At 40.0% G+C, this 20,161-nt stretch overlaps 1 protein-coding gene across 2 annotated transcripts in view; it reads left to right on the forward strand.

Moving 5' to 3' along the window:
• The first annotated feature begins 4,137 nt into the window (after positions 1-4,137).
• The window catches only part of lig3 (ligase III, DNA, ATP-dependent), a 33,116-nt gene continuing 17,092 nt past the window's right edge, over positions 4,138-20,161 (forward strand). The window contains exons 1-8 of one of the 2 annotated variants that reach the window (XM_056284738.1): positions 4,138-4,159; positions 15,046-15,571; positions 16,318-16,446; positions 16,564-16,779; positions 16,988-17,139; positions 17,425-17,591; positions 18,383-18,460; positions 18,563-18,731. In XM_056284738.1, the coding sequence (XP_056140713.1) occupies positions 15,076-15,571; positions 16,318-16,446; positions 16,564-16,779; positions 16,988-17,139; positions 17,425-17,591; positions 18,383-18,460; positions 18,563-18,731 (1,407 nt within the window). In that variant the 5' untranslated portion in view covers positions 4,138-4,159; positions 15,046-15,075. Of the gene's footprint in view, positions 4,160-15,045; positions 15,572-16,317; positions 16,447-16,563; positions 16,780-16,987; positions 17,140-17,424; positions 17,592-18,382; positions 18,461-18,562; positions 18,732-20,161 lie in introns of those variants that run through there. The other variant, XM_056284739.1, reaches the window with a different exon arrangement.

Genomic DNA, 20,161 nt, shown 5'->3' on the forward strand with positions numbered 1-20,161 from the left:
AAAGCTCCCGCTGATTGGAACAATCTACATGAAAATATTTGATCCACATCACTTGTTCAAAAATGCCCTGTTTATTATAGGGTTAGTTGTGCATGTCCATAATAACACCTTTATAATAATGTTTTATAACTTTATTACTTAATGCTATCACTGACTTTAATACTTTTTCATAATAGTGTAACGGGTTGGACCCTTTAGTCGACTGGTTAACGTTGTCGCCCGCGGTGCGGAATACACGGGTTCGCATCCCGGCTGTGACGGTCCGGCCGGGCTGCCCCCCGAATTCGCTACATTGGTGTCAGAAGTGGGATGGTGAGACTGTGGGGTCATCGGAAGCGAGGGAGCTGATATACTGACGCGCGGGGACGCGCCTCCCGAAAGAGGGGGGTAGTGTAATAACGTACACGAATAAGTCGACCCGTTAGGGCTAACGGGTCGGACCCTTTAGTCGACTGGTTTCGTTGTCGCCCGCCGTGCGGAATACACGAGTTCGCGTCCCGGCTGTGGCGGTTCGGCCGGGGACGTCCTTCCCAAAGGAAGGGGGCAATGTTACGATCACGGATGAATAGGCCGCTCGGCCAACGGCTCTGGCCTTTTAGTCGACTGGTTAACGTAGTTGCCCGTGGTGCGGCAGACCAGGGTTCGCGTCCCGGCTGCGGCGGTTCCCGGCTGCCCCCCGAATTCGCTACAATATGTAAATGAATTATCCATTCCCATGCTCTTCTTTGAGTGTCACCTCCTGATTTTGTGTGTCTTGTTATTTAATATCTATTGCTTTTTTGGTGTCACATTTGGTATTGTTTAATTATATTGTTGTTTTATAAACGTTTTGTCTAATTGTGCTTATATTGTGTTATTGTCGTTGAGGACCCCCGTGAAAGCCAGATTGTACATCTCAAGGGGTTATTCCTAATAAAGAATTTCCAGTGATGTGATGGTTTCCCTTTTTGATCATGTATGGGTCTGACAGGGCTTGGGGCTTGTAGGTGCTATGTCAAATTCCACTTGAATGCCTTTTTGTGACGTACACTTGGGTATATTTTGTTGTGCTTAAGGGTGTGTATCTCACGCTATTCGTTTACAGATTCAAGTTTTGCAAAATGGATTTGTTATGATGTGTTCTCTTATATGTTCCTGGAGGAACCTTGTAGTATGTAATATAATGACCCATTGAAATTGTAGGAGCTCAAGTAGATGAATAGTTCCAAAAGCTGCTATGGAGTTGTTCCTTATCCGATGAGAGGGTCTAAGGACAGGATGTGTGTTGCTGTTAAACCCACTGAGGCAAATTTGTAATTTGTGATATTGGGCTGTACAAATAAAATTGACTTGACTAGAAATCAATTTAAGTAGAATACCTCACACCTACTATAAATCATAATATAGGTGGGCAGGGAGAATTGCATTGCTTGTTTAATTTATTTGTACTACTTTATTTGCTCTGATAATCTGAATCTTGTTTCCCCCCCCCCACTGTGATGAGTTAATTTTAGCATGGATATGATTAGTTTCATTTGATCTGATCCGATCCTCTACAAGTAATGGCCTTGGTACAACGTTGGTCTTTGCACACTTAGCATTTTCAGGAAACAATCAAATCTGTTGTCAGCTACCAAAATCTAAATACAGAGCAGAAATAAACTGCTGTGTTGCTTACTGCATGTCTATACTGCCCCCCCCCCCTCTCTCTCACACACACACACACACACACACACGTGTGTACCCTGGACAGAAAAACAGCCTGACTGGACCATGCTAATCTGAGCCTGGTACATAGCACTGGTATGTGATTATTAGGGATGTAACGATACCCTCAACTCACGATTCAATATTATTCACAATACTATTGTGTTCACCATACGATTTTCTCACGAAATCATGATTAAAAAAAAGATTACTTTATTTCTCAGACAAAAGTCTAGAAAATATATTTTCTCATATATTTTCTTTATCAAATAAAATAATGTTTTTATTTCTGAGTTAGGTTATAAACAATGCATATTTCATTTTTTATGTAAAAGTGAAACTGGAAATATCTACTATCTTAAATAAAAAAAAAACCTAAACTGAATTTTAAAATAAATCCCAACTCAAATAAATAAATGAATAATGCATATTATAAAATGCAGAAAATGAAATCTATTCAAATAAACAGTCTAAGGCTTGGCCTGTGTTTATAGATTGGAATTTACATGTTTTGTTGTTGTTTGTTTGTTTAAGGAATATTAGCTTTTCTACATTTTCAGGCAAAAGCTGAGATCTCTGGACATTCCCAGTGTCCCACCTGGGGCCACCATGTGTGTGTTTTTTTAAGATAACTTTATTCAACAAGACAATGTACATAATACGCCAGGTACAAAAAAACCAAACACAAAACCACAATACAGGAGAGCTAAATAACAACACCAAAATTTTTAAAAAAAAAATTATATATATATATATATATATATATATATATATGTGAGATGAATGACATTCTAAATAGTTGAAAATTAAGTAATTATAGTAAAAATACAAAAACAAATAAAATCTTAAACTAAATAAAATGAAAGAAAAAAGAAAAACGTCATTTGACATCAAGGGGTTTCATCAAATATGTTTCTCTAATATTCTAAGAACCTGTTACTTTTTCTGTCGTGTGTGAGAGCAAGAGAGTTAAGCACTGAGTTAAATTCCATCAAAAAAAGAGGGAAGTATGGCCGTGAACCTAAAAACCTCTGTTTATGAATAAAGAATTTTCCCAATAAAATAAAAAATTAACAACATATTTCAGAGATTTGTTACTCATATTGCCATAGTAACAGATTATGTCTTTAACAGTAAAACAATGAGTAACATTAGTGATATTGAAAATATGAGAATTTAAATCAGACCAAAATGTCATTGTTATTTTACACTGAAAGAATAAATGGAACGACGTTTCATCAGCATGTCCACAAAAAGAACAAGAGTTAACATTCACATATCTGGAGATTTCACTGGATAGAGTAAGATTGAGTAAGATTTTAAAATGAACTTCTTTGACTTTGCTAGGAATACAAAACGTATCAGGTAAAGGCCATGTTTTTTGCCAGTTAATTTCTTCCAAATGTGAGTAACAGTAAAATTTTCCTCTTGGAAAGATTTTGTTTTTACTTTGAAAAATTTGTCGAATGTGTCTGTTATTACATTTCTTGTCATTTATGGTGATACCATTCAAAAACAATGCAGATGGAGCATTTGGTGTATTTCCTCCACCAAAACATAAGTGACTCCTAATAAGATAGAATAGACCAGATATGTGGGGCCACCTTGTCTGCACGCCTTGATACAACTACTGACGCGAGTGATGACGTCAAACAACCGACCTCAAAAGTATATAGGGCCCTCTGCTGTTTTAAAAGGAGTATCGCAATTCTTTTTTCTTTTTTCTTTTGTAATGCTACTGTCTCGCGAAGTAGCATTACATGTAGTTATATTATGGACATCTGTGATTTCACTGTATCCGGTCTGTTTGCATTACTTTGTTTTGTACTACCATTGCAACGTAGTATCTCAAGTTGGCCCTACTCTGTTCTACACAGGGTTGTGACCCCATGGTGTTACCAGAACGCTTACCACCCCCTTCAAAAATGTTATAAATCATGCTAAAGGTACACACTGTTGCAAACTTTTACACGTAATATTGTTGTGTATTTATGTTTCATGTATTATTATGTACTGCATTTTTTGCATGTCCTGTCTGCAGAAAATATTAGCTCTTGTTGGGTTTTTTTTCTAAATTGAAAATTGTGTTTAAAATCCTTAATTATAAAACTATGTTGCAATTTGTCGGCGTCACTCAAACAAGTTTTTCTTAAAGGAATTAAGATTCACGTGGTAAACTGACTACAGCATTAATAGTGAAACAGAGAGACTAAAGAAGTGACAGGATTGCAACCTGATAGTTTGGATGGTAATGGATGGCATGGCAGTTTATTAGAATGCAGCAGACTTAATTTTTGAGTATTTGCCGGTCATATTTTGTCTCATGCGATGACGTTAATACTCCAGTACAGCAGGTGGGGTGTACGTCTTTTAGCAGGAAGACGAAGAAGAAGTAATAGGAAGTGATGTATTTATGAGCTGCGCGTGGTCTGCTGTGTTTGTGGCAGAAGAGATTCAGAGAAACAATGAGGAGGTGTGTAGAACGTGTTTTACAACATTTCATTGGTCGTGACCAAGATATAGCAAACATGTTACAGAAAATAACAGGTCTACAATGACTTATGGTTAATATACGTTGGTTTGTAGCCTGGTTACCAACTGGGGAGTCTTTCAGCGTGTAGCTTTGTTATTATCGTAAAATCAAAGTGTTAGCTAACAAGTTAGCTAACACTTTGTTGCAACCATGCCGCTCAACTGACACGTATCTTGCACACATTAGTTCATAAGAGTCAAAGTCAACCATATACACGTTCATTTGTACAGTCAAAGCCAGTCAGTGGGGTTATTAATGCATGCTTAAGTCACTGTGGTGTCTAGTTAATGCAAAGGCCTTTTAATAAGGAGTTTCTCCTTGACGTCCTTAATCGATAGTCTCCTGGTTTTGGGATAACTTTATTGGATAACACCATGGTAGAATACACGATGAAATGGTCAACGTGGACAAATGACCACTTGTAACTTTGACTGTGGGTTGGACATAGACTGGACGTCCACATCCAGGTCCTTTTGTCTTACTGGCGTTGAACTTTTGTTCTTCGGGAATCAAGGCCCTTTAGCGCTTGATGTTTGTTTTTGAATTATTTTCACATATATTTGGATTGTAATGTGGATTCTCATGTGTAGATTGATACCACATAGATGGATGTGTTGAAAGGTTGGTAGTAAATATTTAGGATATTGGATTGTCATTCAGTTTATGGGAATTGCCTGAAATCGGCTACACTATGCAATATATATTTGAATGTATTTGAGCTTCCTTATAGGCTGGTCATTATTGCATAGCAGCTGAGGGCAGCAGACTGAAACTTTGAACAATGACACCAGCTTTGTATCCTAATTAAACACACACACACATCCACATATATATAGCTTTTTTTTCGGAAACCATCAACGGTATTGATATGAGGAGCGGAATATCAATAAAGATGCAGGAAAAAATTGCTGCACCTGTATTTTTTTCCTGCATCTGTATATATATATATATATATATATATATATATATATATATATATATATATAACTTTGTTAAAATAAATAAACACAATAGTAGGGAAAGTGCTAAACAAATAATGAGCAAAATAATCCAGTGATTCAAGTAAATTCTTGAGACAGCTCATCATCATGAGTTGATGATTGCTTATGGCATGAAACAGGCTTGTACTGTCTCATAAAGAATTTACTTGACTGGATTTTATATCGGGGTTTGTTTTTTTGTTTTTTTGGAAACCGTCAATGGTGTTGATGGAAGTGATCAACTAATGAGCGGGATATCAATACAGATGCAGGAAAAAAACGTTCAATACATAACAGTACAAGCTTGTTTCGTGCGTCGCGCACTAATCTATGTATTAAACGTTTTTTCCTGCATCTGTATTGATATATATCTACTCTTATATTTTCGTAATGTGTGTGTGTGTGTGTGTGGTGTTAGTGTAGATAGCGGGACCGAAAACTAAAGCACTTATGATCCTAATTCTTTTTGGAGGTGGTAGGTATTGTCTCAGAGCGTAAGGGAAAAATCCCAGAAAATTAAAATTATGCAAAATATGCATTTTTCTAAAAATGGCTAAAAAAAACCCACTTTTCTCGGCATTTCAGTTGATTCTGAGCATTTTTGATTTTTTCACCTAAAATTTTTTATGGGACCCCCCCCTTAACCTGGAAAATGTGACCCTCTCCCCCTTTAATGTTATTGTGTATGCAATGTCATGTATTTGAAATGTGCTTGGTGACCATCGTCTACTACTTGCCATTTAGACCCTTTCCACCCCCACTTGAAGTGGGGTACCGCTACATTGTAGCGGGGTTCTTCTAGTATATATATATATATATATATATATATATATATATATTCAGGTAGAGGTGTCGGTGTCCCCCATAGAGGCTGCCGGGTCCCCGGGGGTAGTGCACAGGTCACAGCGCACCCACAAACCTCCAGACAGACTCAATGTTTAAATGGACAGTTTTGGGAGAATGAATGCTAAATCACCCATTTTTTTCAGTTATATGGGTAAATTGTTGCTGAGACACCGATATATGTTTGAGGTGTACATCAGATAAAACAAACGAAACTAAAAAGAAAAGAAAAAATTACTTATTGTTTTTGCAGGTTCATTTACATTTGGGAAATGTTGGAATTTAAAGGGGGAGAGGTGTTGTAACATGAGCTTTTATTTTGGAGCTTTATTTTGAAAAGACCGAATGTTTCTGTTGTGTGTGTGTGTGTGTGTGTGTTACGCCCTCCAACATGTCGGATGTTCACAGTGCACTATGTTGCATATATACTGTTGAGCTTTGCCAGTCCTAGATAAAGTTAATTCAAAAGACAAGAAATTGTCGTGGGGTCCTTTTCACTAAGCTGGAGTTCCCACATATTTTTGTACTTATTACCTATTTATTTTATTTTGTTATATCTTAAAAGTATTGTAACGATCACGGATGAATAGGCTCGGCTAATGGGGTCGGACCCTTTGGTCGAGCGGTTAGCGATGTCTCCCGGGTTCGCGTCCGGCTGCGGCAGTTCCTGTGGTTGCCCTACGAATTTTCTACATTTATCCATGCACGTTACACTACCCCCCTTCCTTCGGGAAGCGGGTCCGCGCATCCCACTTCTGACACCATTGTAGAGAATTCGGGGGGCAACCACAGGAACTGCCGCAGCCGGGACACGAACCCGTATCTCCCGCACTGCGGGAGACATCGCTAACCGCTCGACCAAAGGGTCCGACCCCATTAGCCAAGGGCTACCGAGCCTGTTCATCCGTGATCGTTACATTATGCTATTTCAACATTGACCCGGCCCTTTAAGCCCGTACATTTTCAAAACGAGCCCCAGCCCCTCCCTCATTGGTTGTAATGTTCCGGATGTTGCTTTGCAAATGTTTCCTGTCCTCCCATTGGTTGCTGTGCACCACAACGACAACGTAACATTTATTCGCTGGGTTTTGAAACGGGGGATGGAGCCTATTTTATATACACACACACACACACACACACACACACAAAACCATCCATTAGCTGAACCGTTTGTCCTGTTAGGGTCGCGGGGATGGTGGAGCCTATTCCAGCAGTCATTGGGCGGCAGGCGGGGAGACACCCTGGACAGGCCGCAGGGCCCACACACAAACAGTCATCTCTCTCTCTCTCTCTCTCTCTCTCTCTCTCTCTCTCTCTCTCTCTATATATATATATATATATATATATATATATGTAAACGTTTGAACTACAAACGTTTGGACTGACACAGATTTACTATCTGTCGCAATTGTTGAGATTTAGTGGCATTGTGAACGCAGCCCATAAATGACGAGATGACACAAATGTTCGTTGACAATGTATTTCCTCTTGTACACAAGCTAACATTAGCTGTTTCCAAACTGTACATGAGCTAAAATAAGCTGGTCGTTTGGTTGACTGATACACGGCTAGCTGTACACACAGTTTACTGAACAACAGCGTGCCGAATGACGAAATGCTGACCAGGCTGTGGGACTATACACTGGCTGTACACGTGCAGTACTGAGCTGTAATGAGCTGTGATGAAGCTGTAATGAGCTGTGAGGAAGCTGGTTCAACAACGTTTCTACTTTATCGCATTTAAATTAACCGTTTCCACTTTATCGCATTTAATTAACTTGTATTTTTCGGGAGCTGAACTCCATACAACCATGTGCTTCGTTTCTTTGCACCGTTCTGAATCGCTTGCGCTGCATGATGACGTCATCTATGCGCCTCATATTACTGAGATTGGTGCCTCCATGGCTCCACCTGCTGGCCAGGCGCGCATACAATTATCCAAACTACTGTACATAACTTGCTATATATACACCACCGTTCAAAAGTTTGGGATCACCCAAACAATTTCGTGTTTTCCATGAAAAGTCACACTTATTCACCACCATATGTTGTGAAATGAATAGAAAATAGAGTCAAGACATTGACAAGGTTAGAAATAATGATTTGTATTTGAAATAAGATTTTTTTTACATCAAACTTTGCTTTCGTCAAAGAATCCTCCATTTGCAGCAATTACAGCATTGCAGACCTTTGGCATTCTAGCTGTTAATTTGTTGAGGTAATCTGGAGAAATTGCACCCCACGCTTCCAGAAGCAGCTCCCACAAGTTGGATTGGTTGGATGGGCACTTCTTTGAGCAGATTGAGTTTCTGGAGCATCACATTTGTGGGGTCAATTAAACGCTCAAAATGGCCAGAAAAAGAGAACTTTCATCTGAAACTCGACAGTCTATTCTTGTTCTTAGAAATGAAGGCTATTCCATGCGAGAAATTGCTAAGAAATTGAAGATTTCCTACACCGGTGTGTACTACTCCCTTCAGAGGACAGCACAAACAGGCTCTAACAGGTACTATTTAATGAAGATGCCAGTTGGGGACCTGTGAGGCGTCTGTTTCTCAAACTAGAGACTCTAATGTACTTATCTTCTTGCTCAGTTGTGCAACGCGGCCTCCCACTTCTTTTTCTACTCTGGTTAGAGCCTGTTTGTGCTGTCCTCTGAAGGGAGTAGTACACACCGGTGTAGGAAATCTTCAATTTCTTAGCAATTTCTCGCATGGAATAGCCTTCATTTCTAAGAACAAGAATAGACTGTCGAGTTTCAGATGAAAGTTCTCTTTTTCTGGCCATTTTGAGCGTTTAATTGACCCCACAAATGTGATGCTCCAGAAACTCAATCTGCTCAAAGAAGTGCCCATCCAACCAATCCAACTTGTGGGAGCTGCTTCTGGAAGCGTGGGGTGCAATTTCTCCAGATTACCTCAACAAATTAACAGCTAGAATGCCAAAGGTCTGCAATGCTGTAATTGCTGCAAATGGAGGATTCTTTGACGAAAGCAAAGTTTGATGTAAAAAAAATCTTATTTCAAATACAAATCATTATTTCTAACCTTGTCAATGTCTTGACTCTATTTTCTATTCATTTCACAACATATGGTGGTGAATAAGTGTGACTTTTCATGGAAAACACGAAATTGTTTGGGTGATCCCAAACTTTTGAACGGTAGTGTATATATATATATATATATATATATATATATATATATATATATATATATATATATACTAGAAGAACCCCGCTACAATGTAGCGGTTTGGTTATCCACCCGTCTAAATCTCCCTCCTCTTCATCCTGACAGCTAACCGCCTTCCCCCTGCCCCCTAAACCCCCCCCCACTCCAACTCCCTCCCCCCAAATGCTCAGAATCATCTGAAATGCCGAGAAAAGGGGTTTTTAGCCATTTTTAGAAAATGTATATTTTGCATAATTATGCATAATTGTTTTAATTTTCTGCTATTTTTCTGGTCCTCTCTGGAACAATACCTACCACCTCCAAAAAAAATTAGGATCATAAGTGCATTTTTGCAAAAATGCATTTATTTTGCATAATGCCAAAACATTTTAAGTCCCAGAAATTTTTTTTTATATAGGTGAAAAAATCAAAGATGCTCAGAATTATCTGAAATGCTGAGAAAAGTGGTTTTTAGCCATTTTTAGAAAAATGCATATTTTGCATAATTATGCATAATTTTAATTTTCTGGGATTTTTCCCGTACTCTCTGGAACAATACCTACCACCTCCAAAAAGAATTAGGATCATAAATGCTTTAGTTTTCGGTCCCGCTATCTACACTAACTAACACACACACACACACACACACACACACTAACACCACACACACACACACACGTTACGAAAATATGGGAGTTGATTGCTTGCTACCTGTCACTAACTGTGCCCTAACTGCCCCTTTGAGGCCAATAGTTGTTCCAACCAAGCATATTTCACATACATGACGTTGCATACACAATAACATTAAAGAGGGAGAGGGTCACATTTTCCAGGTTGGGGGGGGGTCCCAGAAAAAAATGTTAGGTGAAAAAATCAAAAATGCTCAGAATCATCTGAAATGCCGAGAAAAGTGTTTTTTTTAGCCATTTTTAGAAAAATGCATATTTATGCATAATTATGCATAATTTTAATTTTCTGGGATTTTTCCCTTACTCTCTGAGACAATACCTACCACCTCCAAAAAGAATTAGGATCATAATGCTTTAGTTTTCAGTCCCGCTATCTACACTAACTAACACACACACACACACTAACACCACACACACACACATTCCGAAAATATATGAGTAGATATATATATATATATATATAGATGTAGGGAAAAAAAGTTTAACGTTTATTTATCTATCTATCTATACACACACACACACACACACACACACACACACGTATATACAGTGCATCCGGAAAGTATTCACACCCCTTCACTTTCCCCACATTTTGTTATGTTACAGCCTTATTCCAAAGTGGATTAAATTCCTTTTTGTTCTCATCAATCTACACACAATACCCCATAATGACAAAGAGAAAAAGATTTTGAGGAATTTTTTTCAAATTTATTAAAAATAAAAAACTGAAATATTGCATGTACATAAGTTTTCACACCCTTTGCTATGACACTCAAAATTGGGCTCAGGTTCATCCTGTTTCCATTGATCATCCTTGAGATGTTTCTACATCTTGATTGGAGTCCATCTGTAGTAAATTCAATTGATTTGACATGATTTGGAAAGGCACACACCTGTCTATATAAGGTCCCACTGTTGACAGTGCATGTCAGAGCAGAAACCAAGCCATCAAGTCAAAGGAATTGTCTGTGGACCTCCGAGACAGGATTGTATCGAGGCACTGATCTGGGGAAGGGTGCAAAAAAATGTCTGCAGCTTTGAAGGTCCCGAAGAGCACAGTGGTCTCCATCATTCGTAAATGGAAGAAGTTTGGATCCACCAGGACTCTTCCTAGAGCTGGCCGCCCAGCCAAACTGAGCAACCGGGGGAGAAGGGCCTTGGTCAGAGAGTTGACCAAGAACCCGATGGTCACTCTGACAGAGCTCCAGCATTCCTCTGTGGAGTTGGGAGAACCTTCCAGAAGGACAACCATCTCTGCAGCACTCCGGCAATCAGGAATTTATGGTAGAGTGTCCAGACGGAAGCCTCTGCTCAGTAAAAGGCACATGACAGCCCGCTTGGAGTTTGCCAGAAAGCACCTAAAGGACTCTCAGACCATGAGAAACAAGATTCTCCGCTCTAATGAAACCAAGAGTGAACTCTTTGGCCTGAATGCCAAACGTCACATCTGGAGGAAACCAGGCACCTCTCATCACCTTGCTAATGCCATCCCTACAGTGAAGCATGGTGGTGGCAGCATCATGCTGTGGGGATGTTTTTCAGCGGCAGGAACTGGGAGACTAGTCAGGATCGAGGGAAAGCTGAATGGAGCAAAGTACAGAGAGATCCTTGATGAAAACCTGCTCCAGAGCGCTCAGGACCTCAGACTGGGGCGAAGGTTTACCTTTCAACACGACAATGACCCTAAGCACACAGCCAAGACAATGAAGGAGTTGCTTCGGAACAAGTCTGAGAATGTCCTTGAGTGGCCCAATCAGAGCCCAGACTTGAACCCCATTGAACATCTCTGGAAAGACCTGAAAATAGCTGTGCAGCGACGCTCCCCATCTAACCTTACAGAGCTCGAGAGGATCTGCAGAGAAGAATGGGAGAAATACCCAAATATAGGTGTGCCAAGATTGTAGCTTCATACCTAAGAAGACTTGAGGCTTTAATCGCTGCCAAGGGTGCCTCAACCAAGTACTGAGTAAAGGGTGTGAATACTTGCGTACATGCAATATTTCAGTTTTTTATTTTTAATAAATTTGCAAAAATTTCTACAAAACCTTTTTCACTTTGTCATTATGGGCTATTGTATGTAGATTGATGAGAAAAACAAGAAATCTAATCCATTTTGGAATAAGGCTGTAACGTAACAAAATGTGGGGAAAGTGAAGGGGTGTGAATACTTTCTGGATGCACTGTGTATATATATACAGTGCTGCTTGAAAGTATGTGAACCCCTTGAGCAGTTTAGATTTTTCTGTTGTTTTACCATGATTTTCTTATTCTATCATCACCAGTTTTTATGTATGAAATGTCAGATATATGTTTATCAGTTGCATGTACTTGTTTAGTGGGACTTGTTTAAGTAGCCCAAAACCTGCATGAAACATGGAATTAGTGTATGTGCAAAAGTAAGTGAACCCCCAGCTGCATTGGTTAAGTCAAGCAGGTAACAGACTCGGGTGAAACACATTTGGGTGCTTAATTAATCATTTAAGCAGACCAATGAAATGAGACATCCTTGGGAAAGGGTTTGGCCTGCACTAATTAAAAGAGAGAGGAAACCAACCAAACCACTGTGGTCCCATACAAATCAACAATGCCGAGAGCAAAGGAGATATCCGAGGACATGAAGAAGAGGGTAGTGATAGCCCATCAGTCTGGGGAGGGATATAAGACCATCTCCAAAAGATTCCAGCGCCATCCATCCACTGTAAGACAAATAATTTACAAATGGAGGGCCTTCAACATGACAGCAACTCTGCCTAGAAGTGGACGCCCATCAAAACTATCACCCAGAAGCACCAGAAAAATAATAAATCAGGTAAAGGCCAACCCACACATCACCTCTAGAGAGTTGCAGACCTCTCTGGTAGCATCTGGGACGAATGTGCATGCGTCTACAATCAGACGAAAATTGAATAGCCATGACATTCATGGGAGGGTTGCTAGAAGGAAGCCTCTGCTCTCAAAAAAGAACAAAGCTGCCTATTTCAACTTTGCCAGAGAGCACTTGGACAAACCAGAGACCTTCTGGAAGTCCATTCTCTGGACAGACGAGTCCAAAATAGAATTATTTGGTCACAATCAAAACCAACATGTTTGGAGAAAAGCCAACACTGCATATGAAGAAAAGAACCTCCTCCCAACAGTGAAGCATGGTGGTGGAAATGTGAAGGTCTGGGGCTGCTTTTCTGCTTCTGGACCTGGACGACTCCATATTATCCAAGGAACCATGAATTCTCCGGCATATCAACAAATTCTTGACCAGAATCTCCTGCCGTCAGTCAGGGAGTTGAAGCTGGGATGAAAATGGATTATGCAACAAGACAATTACCCAAAGCATTCCAGCAAAACTACAAAGGAATGGCTTCAGAGAAAGAGGATTCGTACTCTGGATAGGCCCAGTCAAAGTCCGGATCTTAATCCAATCGAAATGTTGTGGCGAGACCTGAAGAAGTTGGTACATACCAGATGTCCCTCCAACCTCTCAACTGGCTGAGTTCTGCAAGGAGGAGTGGGCAAAAATCTCCATAAGCAGATGCGAGAGACAGGTTAGTGGTTACAGAAGACGTTTGGTTGAAGTAATGGCTGCAAAAGGAGGAGCCACAAGCCACTAATACAAGGGTTCACATACTTTTGCACATGTTAAATTTTCAGTTTTGTGAAATAAACCACCTTTGTTGAATTAAATAATGAAAATATATCTCTTTTTGTGTGTGTGTCCATTATTTGGAAGGTGTGCTTTACAAATTGAGATTTGGATGTATGTGTAGTAAGCTTATTTTAATGTTTTTTACAAAAACAGTGACAATGTCTGGAGGGTTCACAAACTTTCAAGCAGCACTGTATATATAGTAGTGAATTCGGGGGGCAGCCTGGGAACCACCGCAGCCGGGATGCGAACCTGGGTCTCCCGTATCACGGGAGACAACTTTAGCCTGTTGACTAAAGGATCTGATTTGTTAACCAAGAGCTAGCGAGTCTATTTATCTGTATACGTTACACTACCCCCCGCGCTCCAGCATATCAAGCTCCCTCACGCCTTTGGGTGCACGTGCTTCCGATGGCCTCACGGTCTCACCGTCCCACTTCTGACACCAATGTAGTGAGAATTCGGGGGGCAGCCGGGAACCGTCGCAGCCGGGATGAGCGCCACGGGCGACTACGTTAACCAGTCCACTAAAGGGTCCGACCCGTCAGCCAAGGGCTAGCGACTCTATTTATCCTTACACGTTACACTATAATATATATCAGTACAGATGCAGGAAAAAAAGTTTTAATTCATAGCAGTACAAGCCTGTTTCTTGCGTTGCACACTCATCAGCTGCTAATGTGATTCAACAAAGAACACTATGTGTTCCTTGTTGAATTCCGTTCCTCATAAGTTGAGCACTTCTGTCAACACCATTGACAGTTTTGGAAAAAAACGTTATATATATATAATCCAGTGATTCAAGTAAATTCTTTATGAGACAGTACAAGCCTGTTTCATGCCATAAGCAATCATCAGCTCCTTATTTGTTGTTTGTTGAGCACCTTTTCTACCGTTGAGTGTTTCTTTTAATTGAAGTTTTATATATATATATATATATATTCTGACTGATTTAAAGTTTGGCTTATTATGGGCAATGTTTTGACAACATTTCTACATTTTGCAGATGTGTGTTTAGTAATGAATGATGAGTTTGAAACATTTTTGGCTATACCTTCCAAGTGGTCAGTATAGTTATTTGCCTTCTTATTCTTAATCTATCATAAACTGCTCATTGGCCACCAACCCAGAATCATAATATTTTTGCAATTTTACTTCTTCTGCATCTTCATTGGAAACTTGGCTTGGACCCTGTCTTTTTATTGTGCTAGCCAATTGATCAGTACGCCAGCTGATTTCACTAAATGGCACACCTACAGCCAGAAATGGGAGTACTAAGTAGTGAAATCATCTGGTCTTAAGTTGTACTGTGAGTTCTCACTAAACAGATAACTGACAACCTGATCAAATGTAATTTAATATGATCAATTTCAGTCTTGTTTTTGTGCATGTTGTTGACACTTGGTATACAATTATATAATAACAATATGCAAGACAATTATATAACAATGATTATAAAAACAATTATCTCTTAATAACTACTCCATCCCATTTCTTTTCCTAGGTTCCATTTAAGGTAGCTCAACATCACTGGATGCAGAGACCAATTTTCTTGTGTCAGAGGGTTGTCTATATAGGCCTACAACCTATAGAACAGTTTGTCAGCACTAAACCTGTACCTCAGTCCAGAGGTATTTTTTATTATTTAAGTTGCTATTTTTTCTCAGCATACCAAAAACACAGAATCATCCAGGACTGCCCTCTTAAGATTTCACTATTTGAATATTCTACCAAACAGCCAGATATGGCAGATCAAAGGTTCCTCGTGGAGTATGCCAAGCGTGGTACTGCAGGATGCAAGAAATGCAAGGACAAAATCCAGAAGGGCATTATGCGCATAGGGAAGATAGTGCCAAACCCTTTCAGTGAGTCTGCGGGGGAGATGAAAGAATGGTATCATGTCAAGTGTATGTTTGAGAAGCTGGAGAGAGCAAGGGCCACCACTAAAAAGATTGAGGACATCACAGAGCTGGAGGGCTGGGAGGAACTGCAGGACGATGACAAGGAGCTCATTAGTAAACATGTTTCAGGTACAGCAGGCACACATGCAAGCACTCAAACTAATGAGGGCTTTCAATCATGTAGTCACTCATTATATGGTAGGCTTTATATTTGGAAGAATTGAAATACCAGTATAACTAACCAGAGAATATCTTAATTGGCTATAATTACGAGCACTTTGTCTCTGTTTATTTTCCTGTCAGGAAAAACCTGAACTATTGACAAAGCAGTCAGTTAAAAAGGACTGCTGGTTAGATTTAGTCAAACACACTCTTTCCACATAAATTCTTACAGTGTGTAAGTAAGCTGATATGTATTACAGTCAATCACAGGACTTTGTGTAAGCAAAGACAGAAGGGATTTTTGGCTATCCCGAATGCAAATTTCTGGCATGCAATAGTTTGTTTTAATATTTTGGCACTTATTTTCTTCTTTTATGTCAGCTTTTTAATTATTCCAATAATTCATTAAAAGTCATTGAGTTTTCAGAAAAAATGTAATTTCAAACAATGCTGATTTCGAACACAAATATGTGCCAACTGTTGTATTTTGGATACAGTAATCCATGCTTTTGTATTTAATTTACATTTTCACTGTACTGCTTGCATTTGAAGTAAGATCTTTTACTTTAGTGAGGCTTTAGAAAATGCTGCCAAAGTATTTTTTTTCTGATGATCAGCTTATTGAAAAAAATGAGCTAAGTTGCACGTTCAACACAGTGTTATGCAGCTGACAATCTAGGGTACCTGACAAGCATCACATCTTCCACTTACAGACCTGATGGCCAAAGTAAATGCAAGTCCAAAGAAGAAGGTGCAGGCCAAATTAAACAACACTAGTCAAATAACATCTCCTCCTGCTGATCTGTCCACAAATGCACCCCGCAAGTTCTCTGGCTTCACAGGTAAGCCCATGTGATCCTTATATTGCACTTAACGATAATACCATACATCGTCTAATTTAGGGTTATTTTTATACGACACAAGCAGCCTCAATCGCATCCCCCCCACTGCACCCACAGCTGTGAATGCCGGGAGCTCCAGCAGTCCGGCGCCCTCCTCTTCCCCAGTCAAACCCTGCAAGGGCAGCGCCCTGTCAGCTCAGCTCAGTGACCCCAGCCACAAAGACTGCCTGCTGCGAGAGTTTCGCAAGCTGTGTGCTATGGTGGCTGAAAAAAACAGTTACAATGTGAAGACACAGATTATCCAGAACTTTCTGAAGAAAGGCTCCGGGGGAGGTGGGTGTAATTGGACTATTCTGTTTTGTGTGATACAGCTGCAAGGTCAGTATATGTCCAGATGCTCTTAACAAATGATCAGTAATGTTCCGTACAAATTGAATTAGACTTGCCAGTTTTGGACAATAGGCTTTGTGGCATAGTCCCGTCTGCACAGGCTTGTACTACATAAAGCTGATGTTAGCAATGTTCTGCTCCTCCATTCCAGATAAGTTTCGCGGTGACTTATACCTGACAGTGAAGCTGCTGCTCCCGGGGGTAGTAAAGAGTGTCTACAACCTCAATGACAAGCAGATTGTCAAACTCTTTAGCCGCATCTTTAGATGCAACCAGGATGACATGGTGCGAGATCTGGAGCAGGTAAGCCAACTGTATTCTCTCAAGTAATCAGGATCTGTTTTGTAGAGAACAGACCATCACTATAATACTTGATTGCTTCATATGAAGTAGCTTCATCAGTCTTATCTTCTTACCAATGGTAATTCAAGGCTACTTTTTGAAATTCTTAGGCCAAACATAAATATCAGTCTTGATGTTCTAGGCCACAGTTCTATAGAGTTTTGGTGTTGCCCCTTGAAGGTAATAATTTTACTGAAATATCTGGTGATTAAGTGCGTAATATAGTTTGTGTCTGTATTTTTCAAGGGGGATGTGTCTGAGACAGTACGGATGTTCTTCGATGACAGCAAATCATTTCCTCCTGCTGCCAAGAGTCTTCTGACTCTTCAGGAGGTGGACGCATCCCTGTCCCGCCTGTCCCAGCTGACCAAGGAGGATGAGCAACAGAAGGAGCTAGAGGATCTATCCAAAAAGTAATACATTGTGGATCTTCCTTTCAGTTTATTTAAAAATGAATAAAATTTACCTTTGATAAGAATTATTAATTTAAAATTATTATTGAATTAAATGCCAGTTTTGTTCAACATGTCCACTCAGCCAAAGAGCAGAAATACAGAAGTAGGCCTGTATGTTGATAGTAGTAACCAGAAAGTACCACACAGCATCAGCACAGGTTAGCTAATTCAGGTCTGACAAAGCACATGATAACAGCTTTACAAAGTATCTCAGCAAACTAGGATAAAGCGGAAAATGTAGCCTTTCCATTAAACATTTGGAAAGTTAGTTGTATATCTGTTAGTGTCAGTGAACCTTCATGTTTTGAGTATTTCTTCGAGTATTTCGAGTATTACTTCCTCTCCTTTTTTCATGTCACCCAGAACATTCTCCAGTCTTTGTTTTACTTCATTTTAATATTGGCAGATGTTTGTGTGCAACCCCAGCAGCAAACAGTTTGAATCGTGAAATACACCATCTACTTCCTGTGACTATGTAATCCTCTAATTTTTCTTGGTGTTTAATATTTACAAAGACATTTATTTTTCCTTTTAGTTTTAATTTTCTGAAAATCTGATTGTAAGAATGAATCTCAACTTCATCAATGACTGATGCATGGCTAATTCTAAATTACTTGTAATTAGTAACTGAAAGTGAGAAGAAATTATTACTTCACCTTCTGGGGGTATGAGCTAAGTATAAGGTTCACCTTATATTTCAGCTGATGCCCTTCAAAAGAAACATATTAACAGTGTCTTTGTCTTCACAGATGCACTGCCAATGACCTAAAATGTATCATTCGACTTATCAAGCACGACTTGAAGATGAATTCCGGAGCAAAGCATGTGTAAGATCCCACAGCTCTGCTCATTGTGATCATTTGAACAATGATAAAATGTTAGAGACTTTGGCCACAACAAGACCTTCAACTTGTCTTCAATAATTGCAGCTTGGATGCTGTCGACCCAAATGCCTACGATGCCTTCAAGGCTTCACGTAACCTTGGTGATGTGATTGAGCGTGTGTTGAGGAACCAACAGGAGGCATCCAATGGTTCAGGCACCAGAAAACAGCTCACTATTGAGGCCTCCCTCATGACTCCCGTTCAGCCGATGTTGGTGAGGACCACCTTCAGTTTCTCAGTTATTATCCCAGCCAGATAGAACAGATAGCCTGGAACGTATTTTGTGTGTGTGCACACGCACACGTGTTTGCAAGCGCGTGCATGCATGTGTGTGTCTGCTGTCCATCCGTGGCTAATCTCGCAAAGTATTTGCAAAGCTATGACTGTATGATGAAGAACCTCTTGTGGTTGCAGTGATTAAAAATTTTCAAAAAACGTTTGTTCTTGCTATCGCTGCTCCCTCCTCATTCATTCTCTAGCTCGCTGAACCAACGCTGCGCTCTGATCCTGCCTGATCTGAGTCAACTGTGCGGCGGGCCACTCGTATCAACAGTTGTCTCGGATTGGGCAGTGACATTATCAAGTTATTAAAAGAATTTGATAATTCAAAAAAATGTGATGTTATAAAGGAACAACTTCCTCTAGATTGCAATCAAAACAGGAAGTGTTGCATATTCTTGTCGCTGCCCGATCTGAGTCTAACATAGATGTGAGTCGCGCATGTGTGAGTGTTAACGGTTTACCCAGCTTTATTATATTATGAAAATAAAGAAAGGGTTAGGGTCAGACCAAAATGGTCACATTTCTTTTTGGAAAGTGCAAGTTCATATTAGACTTGGGGTCTACCTAGGAGGCTGTGCATTCACAGACTGACAGGCAAAACGTTTTTATAAAGTAGTTTTTGAAAAAAATTTTTTAGCTTGAGCGCTGCATATTAACCCCCCCCCCCCCCCCATTTTTCCTGTTAAATCAACTTGGGTGCAAAAGTCTTATAATGGCAGGAAAACACTGCTTTTTCTGTCCATGTGTACGTGTCTAATCTCACATGCTACTGGGCCCATCAGCCTAATAATTTTTGTGCACAGTTAAGACTGTGTGATCAAGGACCCCTCGTGGTTGTGGTCATTCAAAACATTTGAAAAATCTGTTTTATACCGCAATTGGTGCTAACTCCTCAGCCGGTTTGTCATGTAAGTCAGAGTACCAGAGAAGGGGAGATAGAGACAGTGCCTCTGTATTTTCCCCTTCTTGCTAGGTGAAAAAAAGGGGTGGTTTGTTGCTAACTCCTAGCACCAGAGAAAGGGAGACACGCCTAGCAGGGATCTGCCCTCTACTGAGTGCAGTCTTCTAGTCACCATATATTTTATCCACAAAAATTAAAAGTTTAAGATATAATATAGTAAAATGTGTGAGAACATCCTGGATAGTGGTGATGCGCGGGCCAGGGGGGTTCGAGTAAGCTTACTAGATAATATCGGGTTCGGGTGGATGGGTCAAAAAGTGAAAAAGCAGCACTCCACAGAAACATTATGTAGTATATGTAGGCTAGGCTGCGCGTTACTAGTCCACCTTCTCTTCTCCTCTCTCTGTCTCACACACACACACACACACACACACACACACACACACACACACACACACACA

This window comes from Lampris incognitus, chromosome 8 (assembly GCF_029633865.1).
Source record: "Lampris incognitus isolate fLamInc1 chromosome 8, fLamInc1.hap2, whole genome shotgun sequence".
Taxonomy (NCBI): Eukaryota; Metazoa; Chordata; class Actinopteri; order Lampriformes; family Lampridae; genus Lampris; species Lampris incognitus.